The 20,427-nt window shown below is 41.4% G+C and overlaps 1 protein-coding gene across 1 annotated transcript in view; it reads right to left on the bottom strand.

The window, feature by feature from the left end:
• Positions 1–957: 957 nt before the first annotated feature.
• Positions 958–20,427, bottom strand: part of LOC126482031 (2-amino-3-ketobutyrate coenzyme A ligase, mitochondrial-like) — a 154,286-nt gene continuing 134,816 nt past the window's right edge. Inside the window, exon 9 of the mRNA XM_050106003.1 lies at positions 958–1,115. Coding sequence (XP_049961960.1) covers positions 958–1,115 — 158 coding nt within the window. The remainder of the gene's footprint in view (positions 1,116–20,427) is intronic.

Genomic DNA, 20,427 nt, shown 5'->3' with positions numbered 1-20,427 from the left:
TGTGTTCACATGCGAAATGGTAAATGTATTGTGAATCAAGAGATGTGTATATCTGTATATGTGTGCTTTGGACCAACAAAGTAGTGCTTATTACATGTGGTATAGTGTACATCATGGGATCCAGCAATCCTACAACACTAAACCCATAAGCCAACATTAGAGAGCAAAATTTCCTTACTGCCAGTAGAAACTTTAAAGATAAAAATTAGTTTATTTCTCTACTGTACTAGAATTTCATTTCCTGATGGTAATATTGGCCAGCAATTCTGTCTCTTTGGAACTTTTCAATGCCATCATTTAAGAGACGACAGAAAAAAATTCCTTATTGATAAATAATTCAATCAGTGTCATGAGTTCATAAACCTACATATCTAAAAAACTCATCATCTGGTAGGGATGATATTGTACATGTAACATCTGTAATATAGTGACCTCCTGTACCCATATTATCAACAAATTTTTATACTTAATTGTAAGACGTAGTTTACTTGCAGTGAAATGACTGAAAATATTAGAATCCTAAAACTTACCTGTTGTGTGTATCTATCTAGTTGCTTTCATCTCAGAAATTTAATTTCATAATAAATTTGAAAGACTCATTGTTCTGTCTGTTCATTTGCTGGGAGAATCAACAATACTTAAATTTTTAAAAAATCTGTTGTAGTTTTAACTGTCAGTTTAGAGAACTTACCAAATATTTGTACTTCCTATGAAGGGATGTTCCTTCACAAAGCTTAATAATCAACATAAGAAATATTCTGTTTTAAACACTCCAATTGTAGTCAATAAATATGGCTATTTTTAAGAACTTGGAATAACATAATAACTATATCTTTCGTTTCAAATTTCACACCACTATTTACTGCACATTTTCACAGCTGACAGAGACATTAATAAAAGTTTGAAACTTTTATAATGATGACCTAAATTAAATGTTATCCATTTACTTCAAACTAATTACTTTATTATATTCAAACTCTTGCCAACTTCAGTAAATGCACACACAGCTTTGTCAATGTCTTCATCGCAGTGTTCTGCACTTATCTGCACACGAATTCTTGGCTTATCTTTCGGTACTAAAGGATGGGTAAAAGCTGGCACCAAAATTCCTTTACCTATGGGAAAAAATATCTAATTAGTGATTGTGAGTTATTTTTGGTTGCATGCAATATGGTGACACAAACAGGAAAAGCAAGTGAAATGTGATTTTTAATTTTATCCACAGTGGCTATTGTTCTAGCTGTGGCTTATTTACATTTGTAAAATATAAAGAAAAGAAGGGCATCTTTCAGTCACAAATGTAGCTTTTACTTAATGCATAAAATTTTGGACACAACAAAAAATCTGCAAACACGATGCTCCAAGCAGATCTATTCTCAACTCCAAGAAAAAAACAGCTTACAAAATTTCAGAACTCCTGAATGGTTCTCAAAACCTTTAACCCATTTGAAGCCAAAAATTCAGTTAAAAAACGCAAATGAGCTATCAACAGGATGTAAAAATCCCAAAATGTGCTAAGTTTGCCTAAGATGATATTGTTAATTTATCAACAAATGTAGCTGTCAGTGAGACAATAGAAACTGTCACACATAACCCAATTAAAAGCAAAACCTGGTCCTTCTTGTAATTTCAGAGTTGATAGGGATACTGGGACTGGTACTTTCTCATGATTATTTCTCATTTAGTGGCAAAGTTCACCTGAGGTAAAACGTCTAGCCATGGACAACAGCATGTCAGGCTTCCTGGCTGAGAGTTTAATTAACACTGAAAATATTTTTTTCACTAAAAGAAGTAAAAATAAAAATAGAAAGAAATAATTTATAATAAGATATATGTTCACTACTTTTATTAAATGGCACCAAAAAGGAACTTGATGATCTTCTACCAGTATTTAATTCATTTCACAATACATTTCCTAGACCTAATATTTGTTAATGAACAGCAGCAACACAGTTTTTACATTTACAGGAAACCAACCTACATTGATGTAACAATACAAAATAACAATACATAAATCAACATTGTCAAACACACACAAATAATTCTTCATTAAGTTTCATGTTGTATAGGGCACACACTCTACCTTTAAAACGGAAGATACACACGCAAAAAAGTAAACATTATAAAAACAACTGCAATGAAAAATGGGGACTTAACAAAAACAATGGTTAGGTAGTCCAACAGAAGTGTTGTGACAGTGCCACAACATTTAATAGTGCTGCCACGTCAGTACGCGCAAACGGCGATAGAGGCGCCCCGCAACTCGGCTGAGTGCGGGAGTGCCACCTAGCTACGAACGGCGCGGGCCGCATGTCACGGCATGGCAGTTGAATGACCGATACGGAATTGGTAGCATGTAACCAGCTATTGTTTCTACGTTTGTATATCCACGCAATTTATTAGTGATTAAAGGTTATAACACTTTTTGGCGACGAGGTCGGATATTTTTGTTCCTGCGTTGTGTGTTCGTGTCAGGGCAGACATGAAACAGCTTATGCAAGCGCTCATTGAACAACAAACACAGCTGACAGCTGCTATTCAGGCATTGTTGACGTCGCTTACTCATCGTCTGTCTTCCTCTTCTCTGCCTCCATTCCCTCCTTACGACGAAGCCGCTGAAGACTGGGAGGATTATGAGAAGCGTTTGCGGCAACACTTCTTGGCTTTCAGCATTGTCGATGCTCCTATGTGTAAGTCGTTATTTCTATCTTGGATTTCCCCACGGATCTATCAGCTGCTATCTCAGTTAGCCCTGCTGTGGGAACCTGCCTCTCTGTCCTTTCAAGAAATGTGTGACTTATTGTCTAACTATTACCAAAAAAACACCCATGTCGTTGCCACCCGCAACGTGTTCTACCGGTGTCGTAAACAGCCCCATCAATCTTACTGGGCTTGGGCGGCGGAACTACACAGTCTGAGTAGGAAATGTCACTTTGTCACGGACACTCATCATGAGTCTTATGCTGATTCAATGGTTAGGGATGCTATTCTACGGCTTGCTCCTGATAAAGAAGTTTGGCAACATGCCTTACAACTGCCAAACCCATCGTTGTCGGAAGTTCTAAGCATCGCTCAATCTTTTGAAGTATCTCACGCTGCTGGTGCGCAAATAGACGCGTGGTGTGATGTAGGCGCTATACAGACCACTTTCGACACGGACAATTTGCCTGTTTCCCAGGGGACCGACGATGTGGCAGTGGTTCACTCGCATCAACAACGTCGCATTGGGCCACCACGCTCCCAGCGAAAACAGCAACCACAGAAGCAGGTTCGTTCCGCACTTCCTTCTTGTCCACGTTGTTTCATACAGCATGACAAGGCCGTGTGTCCAAAATGTTGGGCCACGTGTAATTCATGTAGGAAAAAAGGCCACATTGCTTCTGTGTGTCAGTCCCCTAAAGTTCCTGTCGACGAGGATGAGGCATCGGACATGGATGTTAACTGTGTGCTTTCTCAAACAAATAAGTTGTTTGCTACTGTTCATGTTCTGGATAAAGACATTCGCATGCAAGTGGACACTGGCTCTGCAGTAACTCTCATTAATTCTCACACGTATTTGGAGTTGGGCTCCCCTCCCTTGTCTCCAGTTACGCGAAATCTGAGAACTTATAATAAAAAGAAAATTCCTATCATTGGCCAGTTTGATGCTTCCACTGCCTACAAGTCTGTTGTTAGGCCCCTCATGTTTTATGTGGTGGATCATGCGGGCACTGAAAACCTGTTCGGTTATGATGCTTTCCAGTTGTTTGGGTTCTCCATTGATGATGATGTGCACCTCATATCTGAGGATATTCCGTATCAACAGCTGGATGGATTGTGTTCTGAATTCTCGTCCATGTTCTCTGCTGGTCTGGGTCGTGCCAAGGATTTTGAAGCCCACATTACTCTTAAACCTACAGCTCGCCCTAAGTTTTTCCGGGCACGCCCTATTCCGGTCGTGTTGCGTGCACCTGTCAAGGCTGAGATAGACAGGTTAACAGCTTCAGGGATTCTCCTTCCTGTTACCTCCAGCGAATGGGCATCGCCAATCGTGGTGGTTTCTAAACCAAACGGGAGTCTGCGATTGTGTGGTGATTTTAAAGCCACTGTCAATGCTCAGAGCCTCATTGACACTTATCCTCTTCCCTGTCCTGAGGAGTTATTTACCAAGCTTGCTGGGGGTCAGTTTTTTTCCAAACTTGACTTACCGGAGGCGTACCATCAGTTGCCATTGGATGTGTCTTCCAAGGAATTTCTCATCATCAACACTCTTTGTGGTTTGTATCAATACCAGCGGTTACTGTTTGGCGTCGCTAGTGCGCCAGCCATTTTTCAGCGGTTTTTGGAACAGCTCACGGCTTCCATTCCCAGCTGCATAAACTATCTGGATGACATTGTTGTCACGGGGGCCTCCACTGAGGAGCACCTTCGCAATTTGCGTTCACTGTTTTGGGTTCTGCATTTGGCTGGGTTGAAGTGCAATCTGGCCAAGTCACAGTTCTTCCAACCCTCCATCGTGTAACTTGGTTTCCACTTGTCCCGTGAGGGTGTACGTCCTCTACGTCAGCATGTTGCGGCCATTACCGTTCTACCCCGGCCATCTACTGTAAAAGAACTTCAGGCGTTTCTACGCAAGATTGCTTATTATCACAAATTCATTCCATCCGCAGCGGCGGTAGCTCATCCTCTGCATCAGCTGTTACGCAAAAACGTTCCTTTCTGTTGGTCCAACGAGTGTGAGCAGGCTTTTGTCCACCTGAAGGCTCATTTGCAGTCGGCGCCTTGTCTTGCCACATTCTGTCCGGGTCAGCACTTGGTTCTGGCGACTGACGCATCCCAGTATGGCCTAGGGGCTGTTCTCGCCCATCGGTATGAGGATGGGTTTTAACAACCCATCGCCTATGCTTCCAAGACCCTCAATGATGCGCAATGGCATTATTCTCAAATCGAGAAGGAGGCGCTCGCTATCATTTATGCTCTATAAAAGTTCAGCGTTTTTTTGTATGGTTCTAAGTTTCACCTCATCACCGACCACAAGCTGCTGGTCTCTCTGTTCAGCCCATCGGCGTCGCTTCCGGATAAGGCAGCTCACCACCTGCAACGTTGGGCCTTATACTTGTCTCATTTTCACTATGAGATTCACTATCGCCCCACAGCCCAGCACGCCAACGCTGACGCGTTGTCGCGTTTGCCGATGGGCCCCGACCTGGTTTTCGATTGAGTTGAACTACTCTGTTTCCACATTGATGAGGCAGAACGTCGTGCGGTCGAGGGTTTTTCTACTTACAGGTTCGCAGGTCACGTCGGCTGCTGCGCAGGACCCGGTCCTGCGTCAGGTGATCGCTTTTATTCAACAGGGTTGGCCGGACAGGAGCAAGGGCAGGGCATCGGATCCCCTTCGCAACTACCATGCCTTGTGCCTTTGTCTATCTGTTAGTGATGGTGGTGTTCTTCTGGCCACGGATGGCGCATATCCACGGGTCGTGGTGCCAGCCTCTCTTCGCAAAGATGTTCTCAAACTGTTGCATGAAGGCCATTGGGGGATTTCTCGGACTAAGTCCCTGGCCCGCAGGCACGTTTATTGGCCCGGTATTGATTCGGACATCGCCCACATGGTCGCTGCGTTTGTTCAGTGTGCTCAACAACTGGTTGCACCCCGTACAATGCCCTCTCCGTGGCCTGACCCGGCGCAGCCATGGGAACGGGTGCACGCTGACTTTGCCGGCCCTTCCTCGGCACTTATTGGCTGCTGTTGATTGACGCCGTCTCAAAGTTTCCGTTTGTTGTTCGATGGCTGTCACCCACCACTGCGGCGACGATGCTGGCTTTGTCCAAAATCTTTGCGCTAGAAGGTCTTCCATCCACGATCGTCACGGACAATGGCCCTCAGTTCTCTTCGCAGGCCTTCCGTGATTTTTGTACTGGACACAGGGTTCATCATGTTACAGCACCGCCCTTCCATCCGCAATCGAATGGGGAGGTCGAGCACCTTGTCCGCACTTTCAAAAGCCAGATGAAAAAATTCCTTAATGATTTTTCCACAGATGACGCTCTGTTGCATTTTCTGAGCTCTTATCGCTTCACGCCTCTGGGTGATCGCAGCCCTGCTGAACTCTTGCATGGCCACCAACCGCGCACTCTACTGCACCTGCTTCACCCTGTCAGGCCTTGTACTGTGTCCCCTCGTGCGGGAAAATACTCGGTGGGCGCCGACGTGTGGGCACGAGGTGATGGATCTCGCCCTAAATGGATTCCAGGGGTGGTCAAGGCTCTTCGCGGCCGCCGGCTTTGTGAAATACGTATGGACGATGGCATGGTTGTTCGCCATTATGACCAGATGCACCCACGAGTGGTGGCCACGCCGGTGCCACCACCCCTTCCTTCGCCTCCACCAGCCCAAGAAGCCAGTCCTGTTGCTGCTGCTGATCTCCCGTGCATGTTGCTGCAGCTGATGTTGCTACCGCTTCCGAGTACGCCAGAACCGGCCCCAGTCGCGACGCCGCCTTCTCCGGGACCCATCTCGCTGGAGCACACCCCCAGGTCCACGACACCTATGGATGCTGCTCCGGAGTTTTCACCCATCATCTCGTCCAAGAGGCACGTTCCACGCACGGGCTTCCGTCCTTGACATTTACGACCGTACTCTCGTGTTTCTCCGCGCGATCTTCTCGGGGCCTCCCAAGAGGCCATGGATGTCTCCGCGCTGTCCATGTCTCCCAGGAAGTGAGTGTGTTTTTTCATTGGGGGAAAAGTGTTGTGATAGTGCCATGACATTTAATAGTGCCGCCGCGTCAGTACGCACCAACGGCGATAGAGGCGCTCCGCAACTCGGCTGAGCGCGGGAGCGCCACCTAGCTACGAACGGCGCATACCTTTACAGTCAAATAATGACACCTGACCATATGTCATGTGATGTAACACAAGGTTATAAATACAAAATTAAATAAGGGTAATGCAGGAGTAGGTTTAATAATTAATAAAAAAAATGGGAGCATGGATAAGCTACTATGAACAGCATAGTGAACACATTACTGTAGCCAAGATGGACACGAAGCCCATGCCTACCACAGTAGTACAAGTTTATATGCCAACAAGCTCTGCAGATGATGAAGATATTGGGGAAGTGTATGATGCAATAAAAGAAATTATTCAGATAGTTAAGGGAGATGAAAATTTAATAGTCATGGGGGACTGGAATTCAGTAGTAGGAAAAGGAAGAGAAGGAAAAGTAGTAGGTGAATATGGACTGGGGATAAGGAATGAAAGAGGAAGCCACCTGGTAGAATTCTGCACAGAGCATAACTTAATCATAGCTAACACTTGGTTTAAGACTCATGAAAGAAGGTTGTGTATGTGGAAGAGACCTGGAGACACTGGATGGTTTCAGATAGATTATATAATGGTAAGACAGAGATTTAGGAACCATGTTTTAAACTTTAAGACATTTCCAGGGGCAGATGTGGACTCTGATCACAATTTATTGGTTATGAACTGTAGATTGAAACTGAAGAAACTGCAAAAAGGTGGGAATTTAAGGAGATTTGACCTGGATAAACTGACAGAACCAGATGTTGTAGAGAGTTTCAGGGAGAGCATTATGGAACAATTGACAAGAACAGGAGAAAGAAATACAGTAGAAGAAGAATGGGTAGCTTGGAGAGAACGAAATAGTAAGGCAGCAGAGGATTAAATAGGCAAAAAGACAAGGGTTAGTAGAAACTGGTGGGTAACAGAAGAGATATTGAATTTAACTGATGAAAGGAGAAAATATAAAAAGTGAAGTAAATGAAGCAGGCAAAAAGGAGTAAAAATGTCTCAAAAATGACATTCACAGGAAGTATAAAATGGCTAAGCAGGGATGGCTAGAGAACAAATGTGAGGCTGTAGAGGCACATATCACTAAAGGTAAGATAGATACTGCCTACAGGCAAATTAAAGAGAACTTTGGAGAAAATAGAACCACCTGTATGAATATCAAGCAAAGAACAAGAAGCAGAAATGTGGAAGGAGTATATAGAGGGTATATTCAAGGGTGAGGCATTTGAAGGAAATATTATGGAAACAGAAGAGGACATAGATGAAGATGAAATTGGAGATATGATACTGTGTGAAGAATTTGACAGAGCACTGAAAGACCTAAGTCAAAACAAGGCCCCAAGAGTAGACAGCATTTCCATGAGAACTACTTATAGCCTTGAGAGAGCCAGCCATGACAAAACTCTACCATCTGGCATGTATGAGACAGGTGAAATACAGTCAGATTTCAGGAAGAATATAGTGATTCCAATCCCAAGGAAAGCAGGTGTTGACAGTTGTGAAAATCACCAAACTATCAGTTTAATAAGTCATAGCTGCAAGATACTATCAGAAATTCTTTACAGATGAATGGAAAAACTGGTAGAAGCTGAGAAAAACTGGTAGAAGCTGACCTTGGGGAAGATAAGCCTCGATTCTGTAGAAATTTTGGAACACACAAAGCAATACTGATCCTATGATTTATCTTAGAAGATAGATTAAGGAAAGGTAAACCTGTGTTTCTAGCATTTGTAGACTTAGAGAAAGCTTTTGACAATGTTGACTGGAATACACTCTTTCAAATTCTAAAGGTGGCAGGGGTAAAATACAGGGAGCAAAAGGCTATTCACAATTTGTACAGAAACCAGATGGCAGTTATAAGAGTCGAGGGGCATGAAAGGGAAGCAGCGGTTGGGAAGGGAGTGAGACAGGGTTGTAGCCTATCCCTGATGTTATTCAATCTGTATATTGAGCAAGCAGTAAAGGAAACAAAAGGAAAATTCTGAGTAGGAATTAAAATGCATGGAGAAGAAATAAAAACTTTGAGGTTTGCTGATGACATTGTAATTCTGTCTGAGACAGCAAAGGACCTGGACGAGCAGCTGAATGGAATGGGCAGTGTCTTGAAAGGAGGATATAAGATGAACATCAACAAAAGCAAAACAAGTATAATGGAGTGTAGTCAAATCAGGTGAAGCTGAGGGAATTAGATTAGGAAATGAGACACATAAAGTGGTAGATGAGTTTTGCTATTTGGGGAGCAAAATAACTGATGATGGTCAGAGTAGAGAGAATATAAAATGTAGACTAGCAATGGCAATTAAAGCATTTCTGAAGAAGAGAAATTTGTTAACATCGAATAGAGATTTAAGTGTCAGGAAGTCTTTTCTGAAAGTATTTGTATGGAGTGTAGCAATGTATGGAAGTGAAACATGGATGACCAATAGTTTAGACAAGAAGAGAATAGAAGCTTTTGATATGTGGTGCTACAGGAGAATGCTGAAGATTAGGTGGGTAGATCACATGACTAATGAGGAGGTACTGAATAGAACTGGAGAGAGAGGAATTTGTGCACAACTTGACTAGAAGAAAGGATTGGTTGGTAGGACAAATTCTGAGGCATCAAGGTATCACCAATTTAGTTCTGGAGGGAAGTGTGGAAGGTAAAAATCATAGAGGGAGACCAAGAGATGAATACACTAAGCAGATTCAGAAGGATGTAGGTTGCAGTAGTTACTTAGAGATGAAGAAACTTGCATAGAATAGAGCAGCTTGGAGAGCTGCATCAAACCAGTCTCTGGATTGAAGACCATGACAACAACAACAAGAACCACAAGTGATGAATAACCCTATGACTAACTAGTCAATGAATGGTCATTGCAATAGTGAAACCATTCATTAGTTAAATAGTTGACAATGGAAAACTGTGAGGAGACTGAAATGTCCTGCAGATGAAAACTGTGTCCCTGACTGAAACTCGAACTTGGGACCTTTGCCTTTTAAGGGCAAGTGCTCTATCGACTGAGCTACCCAAGCATGAAACATGACCCATACTCACAGCTTCAATTCTGCCAGTACCTCATCTCCTATCTCTACAGAAGAGCTTCTGTGAAGTTTGGAAGGTAGGAGACAAGGTAATGTCAGAACTGAAGCTGTGAGGACAGGTTGTGAGTCATGCTTGGGTAACTCAGTCGGTAGAGCACTTGTCCGTGAAACACAAAGGTGTCGAGTTTGAGTTTTAGTCTGGCACACAGTTTTAATCTCCCAGGAAGTTTCATATCAGTGCACACACTGCTGCAGAGTGAAAATCTCATTCTGTGAGGAGATTAATTTTCAGATATCACATAATTTTTTAAAACTGTAATAGGTGAGAAATATGTCTTATATGAGCAATTGTATGAGTAAACTGGATTAATGTTTGAAATATAAATAGTAAAAATTATTTGATAAATTTATAACACAGTCTCTGACTTCAACCAGATCCATACAGCATGGATAAATTTAAGAATATGCATGTACTTTAAGTGTGGTTTTGGTGTGAAAATAATGTCTAATAGGGTATGTATTCAGCAGGGAAATTTTCTGTCATAATACTGCTGGCATATCTGCCTTGGATGACCGTGTTGGAATAATCAGTTCAAAGAACTGTAGGTGTGTGTGTGTGTGTGTGTGTGTGTGTGTGTGTGTGTGTGTGTGTGTGTGTGTGTGTGTTACCTTTGAGACATTGGCCAGACAAATTTGGGTGCAGCAGCAATGGGATGGACCAACAGCTACAAACCATGTACCTACAACCTGAAGGCAACTTAATTAATGTTTGCTTCTATTACATTCATTTTAGTCAACATACATCGAAAAGTACAATATCAGCAGGTGCCCATGCAAAGAACAATCATGATATGGATTAGGTGTGACACATCACAAGTTAAACAAAAAGCCACAGATGCAAGATAATCACCAGACAGAACACTGTCACACACCAATAATAAAAATGCACTCAGCGGCCACCACCTATGATCACAAAGGTCTGACTACTGATGTCAGCCTTGCCACCATCTTGTCATGGGCATTTTACAGCAAGGTACAGAAAACAGACAATAACAACATCTAAAACAACCCAAAGCTGACATTAGTTATGAGCAAGAACAAAGTAACTATTGTCACCTCATCCAAAATGTTACAGAAAAATACAGAGAAGCTACTCGTGCTCGTGAAGCTGAACCTCCAGAATGTGATCTAGAAGACCTTTTACAGTTAAGTAATAACTGCTGCACTTTGCAATCTATTCTAAATGCTGTAAAAAGAAGTATGAAAATGACAAAACAGGAACTGTATGATGGAAATTCAGATTTAAAATTCAGATTGTTTTCCAGGAGGAAGTACTTGAAGGCATCTAAGATGGAAATAGAAAAGCTGTTAAAAGAAAGTGCTCATCCCCACAAGTCATTTTAGGATATTAAAGAAGTTTATGACAAATTTACAGATAGCAGCACAGAATAGCACAGCAAGCACAATGATGTAGATCTTGTTTGTAACACACCTCGCCAGCCTCTTTGCAGTATGTTTATAGAATTGCCCCAGTGTCCTAATAGAAAAAGACCATAATTGGATAAATGTTCCAAGCTGGGATAATCTGTCATTCTGAAGGTCCATGGTCTTCACCTTAGAACTTGTACCCAATAACAATGACTCATGGCCAAGCAATGATTACCGTGCTTCAGATGCCATGACAGTCCCAACAGGTAACGTATATTGAACATTCAAGATTTTTTCCTACACATTAACAACTTCAAAAGTTTCTAGCATCATAGACCACCACAAGATGAACAATCAAACAGCTGTGGCACCATGGGATGTCTTTATGACAATGGTATCATGCCCTTCAGCCCATTTGAATTTTTATTTATACCATTTGGTCTCAAAAATGCTGCACAACACGGCAGCATTTTGTGGATATAGTGCTGAAGGGACTTCCATTTTGCTTTGTATACCTCAATGACATTCTAGTGCTCTCACCAAACACCTGATCATGGGAACAATATGTGCGAGAAGTGTGTGAGCAACTGTATAATTACAGCAAAGCAGAATTGACCTTCCTAGGGAATACAAGTAGCATATGTACATTATTGGAGAAGATGGCAGCTCCACAAGCCCTTCCAAAGCTGATAGAAAACCAACAGTTAAGATGTTCCCTGGGAATGGTTAATATTTATTGCCACCACTTCCTGGCAACAGCATGAATACAAATGTTGCTACCAGAAGGACTCACAGTATGTGACAGTATGGACCAGTGACCTCTGAAGTGGATCCCAGAAATCAAAAAGGCTTTACATAATATTCAGTTGAACCTTAATAGTAGTGAAGTATTTATCACTCATCCATTGCCATCTGCACCCCTGGCAATAGTTGACACTAGCCACACAGTAATGTGTGCAGCCCTAAACCAACAGACTAATGAACAATGGCAACTACTAACTTTTTTCCAAAATGTTGCAACCAGTGCAGCAGCAATGTGTATGAGAGAGAACTGCTTGCAATTTACAAAGCTCTTAAGACATTTTTGACCACAAATTGCAGCTTGCCCTTTGAGAATTTAAACTGATCACAAACTGACAGTTCCTGTTTTCTAGAGCACTAGTGACAAGCAGCAGTTCAGACATGCAGATTGTCAGCCTGTTTATGATATATGGGCACCTCATGAAAGAAGCAAAACATTTCATTGCTGATAATTTTTTGTGCATCTATGTTTTGGCAAATGCCATGGATTACAAAGAACACACTACCATTCAAATTCCATATCCACAACTACAATGATTATGGGACAACCCTTACATAGAACTGTGACTCACTCAAACCCTGGTGCCAAGCACCAGGTTGACACCATGGCATGTCTTGTGCCTGGCAGAAGCCAAGGACCTACATTTCACCAAGACGCTACAAAGCTGCTTTCAACACTGTTAACAGTCTGTCACATCCAAGAACAAATGCAACCATCAAGTTAGTGACTGACCATTTTGTGCTGCCATTGATTAAAATAGATGCTTGTTCATGGGCTTGTGTAAGTATTCAGTGTGAGCGTAAAGTGGACTGACACATACATGTTGACATTTGGCACTTTGGAGGTTCTTCAGCTCTTCATTAACATTAATCCTTGTCAACATCAATCTCATAGGCCTCTTTCCACCTTCAGATGACTGCGGGTACCTTTTCATAGCAGAGTTCCATGTGTACTCAGTGATCAGAAGTTACATCCACCATGGACATTTCTGCTGGGACAACAGCAAAAACCTTCATCCTCACATGGATAACATGATTTGGTTGTACCCTCCATGTTGCTACAGATCAGGGCCAGCAATTTGAATCTATTTTCTTTCAATACTCATCCAAGTTATGCATTTTCCAGCATCATCATATGACAAGCTATCATCCTGCCAGCGATGTGATAGTAGAAAGGTGGCACCATATCCTAAAGATGGATCTCATGTACCACTACAATAAATGGATGGAGGCCATTCCCTTTGTCTTTCTAGGGCTTTTCATGGTGTACAAGTTGGACATCAGAGCACTGTTAACAGAAATGGTGTATGGGGACCTGTTGTGGATTTCAGCAAACTATATCACTTCTGAACCATTGTCATCCCCAGTGGAACTTCCACAATTGATTCAACAGTTCTGAGACCATGTAGTCAAGATACAATGGCTGCCTTCTTAGCACCACAGTAAACATGAAACTGTCAACAACTGCACTCGCATCATGCTCAGCACAGATCTCATCAGATCAACATTCCAATCACTGTACACTGACCCCTTTCTAGAGTTATGATGAGGAAACCACACCACAGAGATACTGCAAGATGGGAAACCCACAAAGGCCTCATGACAAGCAAGTCGACCCAGCATAGGTCCTACTTTCAAATTTACCAGGCACCATTGTGATGCTGGAAGCCTCATCACTCCAGGAAGCACTGATGCAGACCTTACCCAAAGTTATCACTCCTCTCCACTGGCCAGCAGCCACATCATCACTGCAGCCATTAGCTGCATCAACATTACAGCCAGCAATCTGCACAAGAGTCAGTCAGCAAAAAAGATTTCAATTTCCTTAGAGTCTTGGTGCTGCACACCGAGGGGAAGGGTGGTAGGGGACTGCTGAAATAACTAATCCAACAATCAACAGTAGTGTGTGTTATCTTTGGTATGAACTATTGTCTCTTTCTCCAGTTGAGTCCAGTTTGCTGTTAAAATGTGTATTTTGTGCAGTAAGTAATAACAAGTAATTCCATACACTTAAATGTTGTGTACATAATTTTATGTGGTTTACAAGTCTTATTCAAAATCTCTTTTGAATGAACACCATGTTTATACATCACACTGGTGTTATTATAATGCTAACATATAACTGATAAACATTGAATGCACCATTGTTTATAAACACTACTTCACAACTGCTGGTGGACATACAAGCGTCTTATGCTCCACACCTCATTATACCATTTACTGAGTCCACTGGCATCCAGATGTATTACACCACCCAAACTGCTGTTGACGCAAGAAGATGGCTCGCCATTGGCATTGGTAGGACAATGACAAAATATACTATTCTGTGAATTAAACATCAAAAGTTGCAAGTTATTTAAACCATATGCTTACAGCCTTCACTTTACTGAAATAATAATGCTTCTGTTGTCAGATGTAAAACCAGATTCAGTTTTAGTGATCACTGAATTCTATTTATCCAAAACAATGTGCTCCATTGTCACTCTCAACAAATACTCAGTCTAGTCACAAATTTCGTTGGACAGAATTAACTTTGACAGGCCCTAATTTGGTGTTGAATTTCACTTTTCAAACAACTGACACAGTACCACCAAGTTACCTGAGTCAGATAAGGGCTCTTTTTGTGAGGAGTTCTGTTTCATGTCACCTTTATTTACATAATAAAATCTCACTCATGTGGTGTACTTATGCTCAATGTAGGTTATTACAACTGAAAGCAAAGGTTTTCTAGGATTCTGAGTCATACCAGTATTGTAAATGTAGATGAGGCATTATTATAGGTTAATTCAGCTGTTTATCTAACAAATACATGCAAATAGTGTGCTCTTTGAGAGTAACAAACATTTATTTGTGTAAGAGAGATTTCAAAAGACACTGTAAAACTAATTTGTAATGAGTTGCTCTGTATTTCAGTCTATGTATTAGTTTCTTGAATGAGTTCTGCAGCTGATAACAATGATAAAGAAAAATTCCAAATTTTACTTATAATCAAATAGGGAGTGTGTCAGGCTGGAAAAGCATTGCTGATCTTAAGCTGCTACTGACATGAACTTCATTTAGAAATACCATATTTGTGGGGGAATGCATTTGGATGCCCCTAATGGTTATGTGTGAAACTGTATAGTTACAATGAAAAGAGAATATTAAGATTGAAAGCTAGTATACAAAACAATGTTACACATTCCTATACTCAGTATCCCAATCAGTTGGAGATGAGTAGTAATTTTCCTTAGTTTTGTTTATTATTCATCCTTGAATTGGTATTAGAATTAAATAACAGTAACAGGGTTGTGATTATGGTTTTGAAAATTAAACTTTGGAAACAAGTGTTTGATATTTCCTGTTGTGGTAATACCAGTTTCATTTCCTTAGCATCAAGTGCTTGTCACTCATCTTTTCCTTTTTCTGCACACAATCAAAATTTTATATAATTTTGTGAGCGATTTTTGACAGAACACTGCTAGTTACCAAAGGTCATTAAAGATAAACACATTTTGGATCATACACTCCTGGAAATGGAAAAAAGAACACATTGACACCAGTGTGTCAGACCCACCATACTTGCTCCGGACACTGCGAGAGGGCTGTACAAGCAATGATCACACGCACGGCACAGCGGACACACCAGGAACCGCGGTGTTGGCCGTCGAATGGCGCTAGCTGCGCAGCATTTGTGCACCGCCGCCGTCAGTGTCAGCCAGTTTGCCGTGGCATACGGAGCTCCATCGCAGTCTTTAACACTGGTAGCATGCCGCGACAGCGTGGACGTGAACCGTATGTGCAGTTGACGGACTTTGAGCGAGGGCGTATAGTGGGCATGCGGGAGGCCGGGTGGACGTACCGCCGAATTGCTCAACACGTGGGGCGTGAGGTCTCCACAGTACATCGATGTTGTCGCCAGTGGTCGGCGGAAGGTGCACGTGCCCGTCGACCTGGGACCGGACCGCAGCGACGCACGGATGCACGCCAAGACCGTAGGATCCTACGCAGTGCCGTAGGGGACCGCACCGCCACTTCCCAGCAAATTAGGGACACTGTTGCTCCTGGGGTATCGGCGAGGACCATTCGCAACCGTCTCCATGAAGCTGGGCTACGGTCCCGCACACCGTTAGGCCGTCTTCCGCTCACGCCCCAACATCGTGCAGCCCGCCACCAGTGGTGTCGCGACAGGCGTGAATGGAGGGACGAATGGAGATGTGTCGTCTTCAGCGATGAGAGTTGCTTCTGCCTTGGTGCCAATTATGGTCATATGTGTGTTTGGCGCCGTGCAGGTGAGCGCCACAATCAGGACTGCATACGACCGAGGCACACAGGGCCAACACCCGGCATCATGGTGTGGGGAGCGATCTCCTACACTGGCCGTACACCACTGGTGATCGTCGAGGGGACACTGAATAGTGCACGGTACATCCAAACCGTCATTGAACCCATCGTTCTACCATTCCTAGACCAGCAAGGGAACTTGCTGTTCCAACAGGACAATGCACGTCCGCATGTATCCCGTGCCACCCAACGTGCTCTAGAAGGTGTAAGTCAACTACCCTGGCCAGCAAGATCTCCGGATCTGTCCCCCATTGAGCATGTTTGGGACTAGATGAAGCGTCGTCTCACGCGGTCTGCACGTCCAGCACGAACGCTGGTCCAACTGAGGCGTCAGGTGGAAATGGCATGGCAAGCCGTTCCACAGAACTACATCCAGCATCTCTACGATCGTCTCCATGGGAGAATAGCAGCCTGCATTGCTGCGAAAGGTGGATATACACTGTACTAGTGCCGACATTGTGCATGCTCTGTTGCCTGTGTCTATGTGCCTGTGGTTCTGTCAGTGTGATCATGTGATGTATCTGACCCCAGGAATGTGTCAATAAAGTTTCCCCTTCCTGGGACAATGAATTCACGGTGTTCTTATTTCAATTTCCAGGAGTGTATATATTTGCTTTTCTATTCCTTGTCATAGAAAAAATTTAAATAACACAGTCTGTTTCATTAGAAATTTCTAATTATTCACATATATGTGAGGTGAATTGTATTCAGCAAAACAGATACAGCTTGAATCAAACTTGCAAATCAACATAAAAATTTGTAGTACATCTTCCGCAGTCTGCTGACAAATTTTCTGATATAATGCCAGTTATTCAATAACAATCAGTCCGCAACAGTTTGATTTTAGAAAATAGAAGTCATCAGAAGGTATTGTAAATTAAGTATTAACTTATAGAAAAAATGCTCACTACACATACAAGACAGTCATAATAACAAAGTGGAGTAGTTGACACACTCTTGTGGTCAGTGTTGTATGACTGCCTGAGGGGGTTTATTGCCACCAGTCACTGTGAAGTTGTATGAAACATAGTTGCTAGGATAGAGATACAACATTCTCAGATCATGGTAAATGCTTAAACAAAAAGATTTGAAATGGCTGTTGAAGAGATTTTGTCTGTGGTCGTGTGTTCATGTGTTTGATATTGGACATATACCTAGGAAAGATGCAATACAACAATGCAGACATAGATCTGGTAACACACACTGATTATTTCATCATTCTCATAAAGGTAAATGCTGTAACATATAAAAGAATTGTACAAGTGGTGCCAAAGAGTATAGTTATCAGCAGAATCCTGAAAAACTACATACACAAATAAAAACTATATCCAAGTGTTTATACACGTTTGGGAAAATGTAACATAATTTCCGTGTTAATATACAAAAAATGAAAACAGATGTAGAAAAGCAATGAACAACATAATATGCTGACTCATTGTGGAATGTCGTATGGCTCAATAAAGAAGATCATGAGCAATATTGCTAAAACAATAACCCAAAAGCTTGGGAGCACCACACAAATATTTATTGTTGAACAGTAACACCAATAACCTGCATACCATAGGATTTTGAAAAGAAGGAATTGGGGTAAGGGGGGAGGGTGGTACTGTTGATCATTCACTTATTGTCCACACCAGATATGGCAAAAAGCCAGTAGCAGAAGGGTATTTCTCCTGCAAAGACCCAAAAAAGAAGCACAATGAATGATAACTATGCAAAAATGAATGTCAGAAGTAGATTTTATAACATGTCCTGCATAGCACACATTCACCCTGCAATCAGTGATTGGTATGGATATCTTACACTAAAATTATGTTTTAATAGCCAGAATTGATTACCCAAGTACATTAGAGACAGTCAGTTCTGTGATTATTGCTAATAATTATTGTACAAATATTAATAATGTAGGCAGATAGTTGTAAAAGTAGCAGACATTGTAGTAGTAATATGACAACAATGACACAGTATGTTCATGAATTTTGATACGTACTCTCAACCATACAGTGTATGGTGGTTTGTGGGGTACAGATGTAGATGAAGAAAGACAAGGCTCATTTCCTTCTCTACACTTGTCATATCCAAGCTTATTTGCTTTAGATGAATGGTGCAATATACCATAACCTTCGTCAGTCTTCTGACTAGTTTGATGTGGCCCACCATGAATTCGTCTCCCATGTCAACCTCTTTATCTCAGAGTAGCTCTTTCACTCTATGTACTCAATTATTTTCCAGATGTATTCCATTCTCTGTCTTTCCCCAACAGTTTTTTTCCACTGTAACACCCTCATTGCCTATGTTAATCTGCTTTATATATCCTCCTTGCTTCATCTGACATACATTATTTTGCTTTCACAGTAACAGAACTCCTTCACTTTGTCTACTTAATGGACCCCAATTGCGATGTTAAGTTTATTACTAAGTTTATTTTTGCTACTCCCTATTACTTTTGTCTTTCCTTAGTTTACTCACAGTCCATATTCTGCAGTCAGTGGATTGTTCATTCCATTCAGTATACTCTGTAATTCTTCCTCTGTTTCAGTGCGGATAGCAATGTCAACAACACTGACATTCTTTCACTCTGGATTTTAATTCAACAGCAGTATGTTTCTTTTTTCTCTTTCATCACTGCCTCTTTGAGATATAGATTGAAAAGTAGTGGAAAAAGACTGCATCCTTGTCTTACACAATTTTTAATCTGAGCACTTTGTTCTTGATCTTCCATTTTTATTACTACTTCCTGTTTATTATAGGTATACTTTTTACATCAGCCATCTCTCTCTACAGCTTACACACATTTTTCTGAGACTTTCTAATGTCTTGCATCATTTTACACTGTTGAACACTTTTTTTCCACTCTGAACAGTGCACAGGAAAAACATACACTTAAATCTTTCTATGCAACCTCTGATTTCTCTTATTTTATTATGATGATAATTACTCCCTATGTAGGTGTGTGCCAACAAAATATTTTCACACTCTGAGGAGAAAGTTGGTGGTCAAAATTTCATGAGAAGGCCCTGCCACAATGAAAAATTCCTTTGTTTTTTGATTGTCACCCCAATTCGTGTATCATATCAATGGCACTCACTCCCCTATTTCATGATATACAAAAACGAGTTGCCCTTATGTAAACTTTCTTGATGTCCTTCATCAGTCATATCTGATTCAGGTCTCACACAGCACAGCAGTACTTCAGAAGAGGGCAGACTAGTGTAGTGTAAATCTCTTTCCAACACTGTTGCATTTTCTATCAAAAAATTGCAATCTTTGGTTTGCTTTACCCACAACATTATCTACATGATTGTTCCAATTAAAGTTATTTGTAAATACAATCCTATCTATGCAGTTGAATTTATAGGCTTTAGATAAGTGTGATTTATGATGTAGCTGAAATTTGGTGGATTCCTTTTAGTACTCATTTGGATGACTTCACATGTTTTAGTATTTAGAGTCAATTGCCACTTTTTGCACCATACAGATATCTTACCTAAATCATTTTGCAATTGATTTTGATCATCTGCTAACTTTATAAGATGGTAAATCACAGCATCATCTGTAAACAATCTAAGATGGCTACTCAGATTGTCTCTTAAATTATTTATATAGAACAGGAATAACAGAACTTCGGAAATAACTGATATTAGCTCTGTTTTAAACTTTTCATCAGTTACTACAAACTGTGACCTTTTTGACAGTCACACAAGTGAGCCAGTACTCCATAGATACACAATTTGATTAGAAGTCACTTGCGAGGAACTGTTTCAAAAGCCTTCTGCAAATCTAAAAATATGAAATCAGGTTTACATACCCATGAACAACACCCATTACTTCATGAGAATAAAGAGCTAGTAGTGCTTCAAAAGAATGATATTTTCTGAATCCTTGCTGGCAGTTTGTAAATAATTTTTTTCTTCAAGATAACTCATAATGTTCAAATACAGTACATGCACCAAAACCCTACTGCAAATTGATGTTAGTGAAATGGGTCTGTAATTCAGTGGATTGCTCCTATTTTCTTTCTTGAGTACTGGTGTGACTTGTACAACTTTCTAGTCT

Source organism: Schistocerca serialis, chromosome 5 (genome assembly GCF_023864345.2).
Source record: "Schistocerca serialis cubense isolate TAMUIC-IGC-003099 chromosome 5, iqSchSeri2.2, whole genome shotgun sequence".
Taxonomy (NCBI): Eukaryota; Metazoa; Arthropoda; class Insecta; order Orthoptera; family Acrididae; genus Schistocerca; species Schistocerca serialis.
The sequence above is the reverse complement of the archived record's forward strand: the minus strand, read 5'-3'. Positions and strand labels throughout refer to the sequence as shown.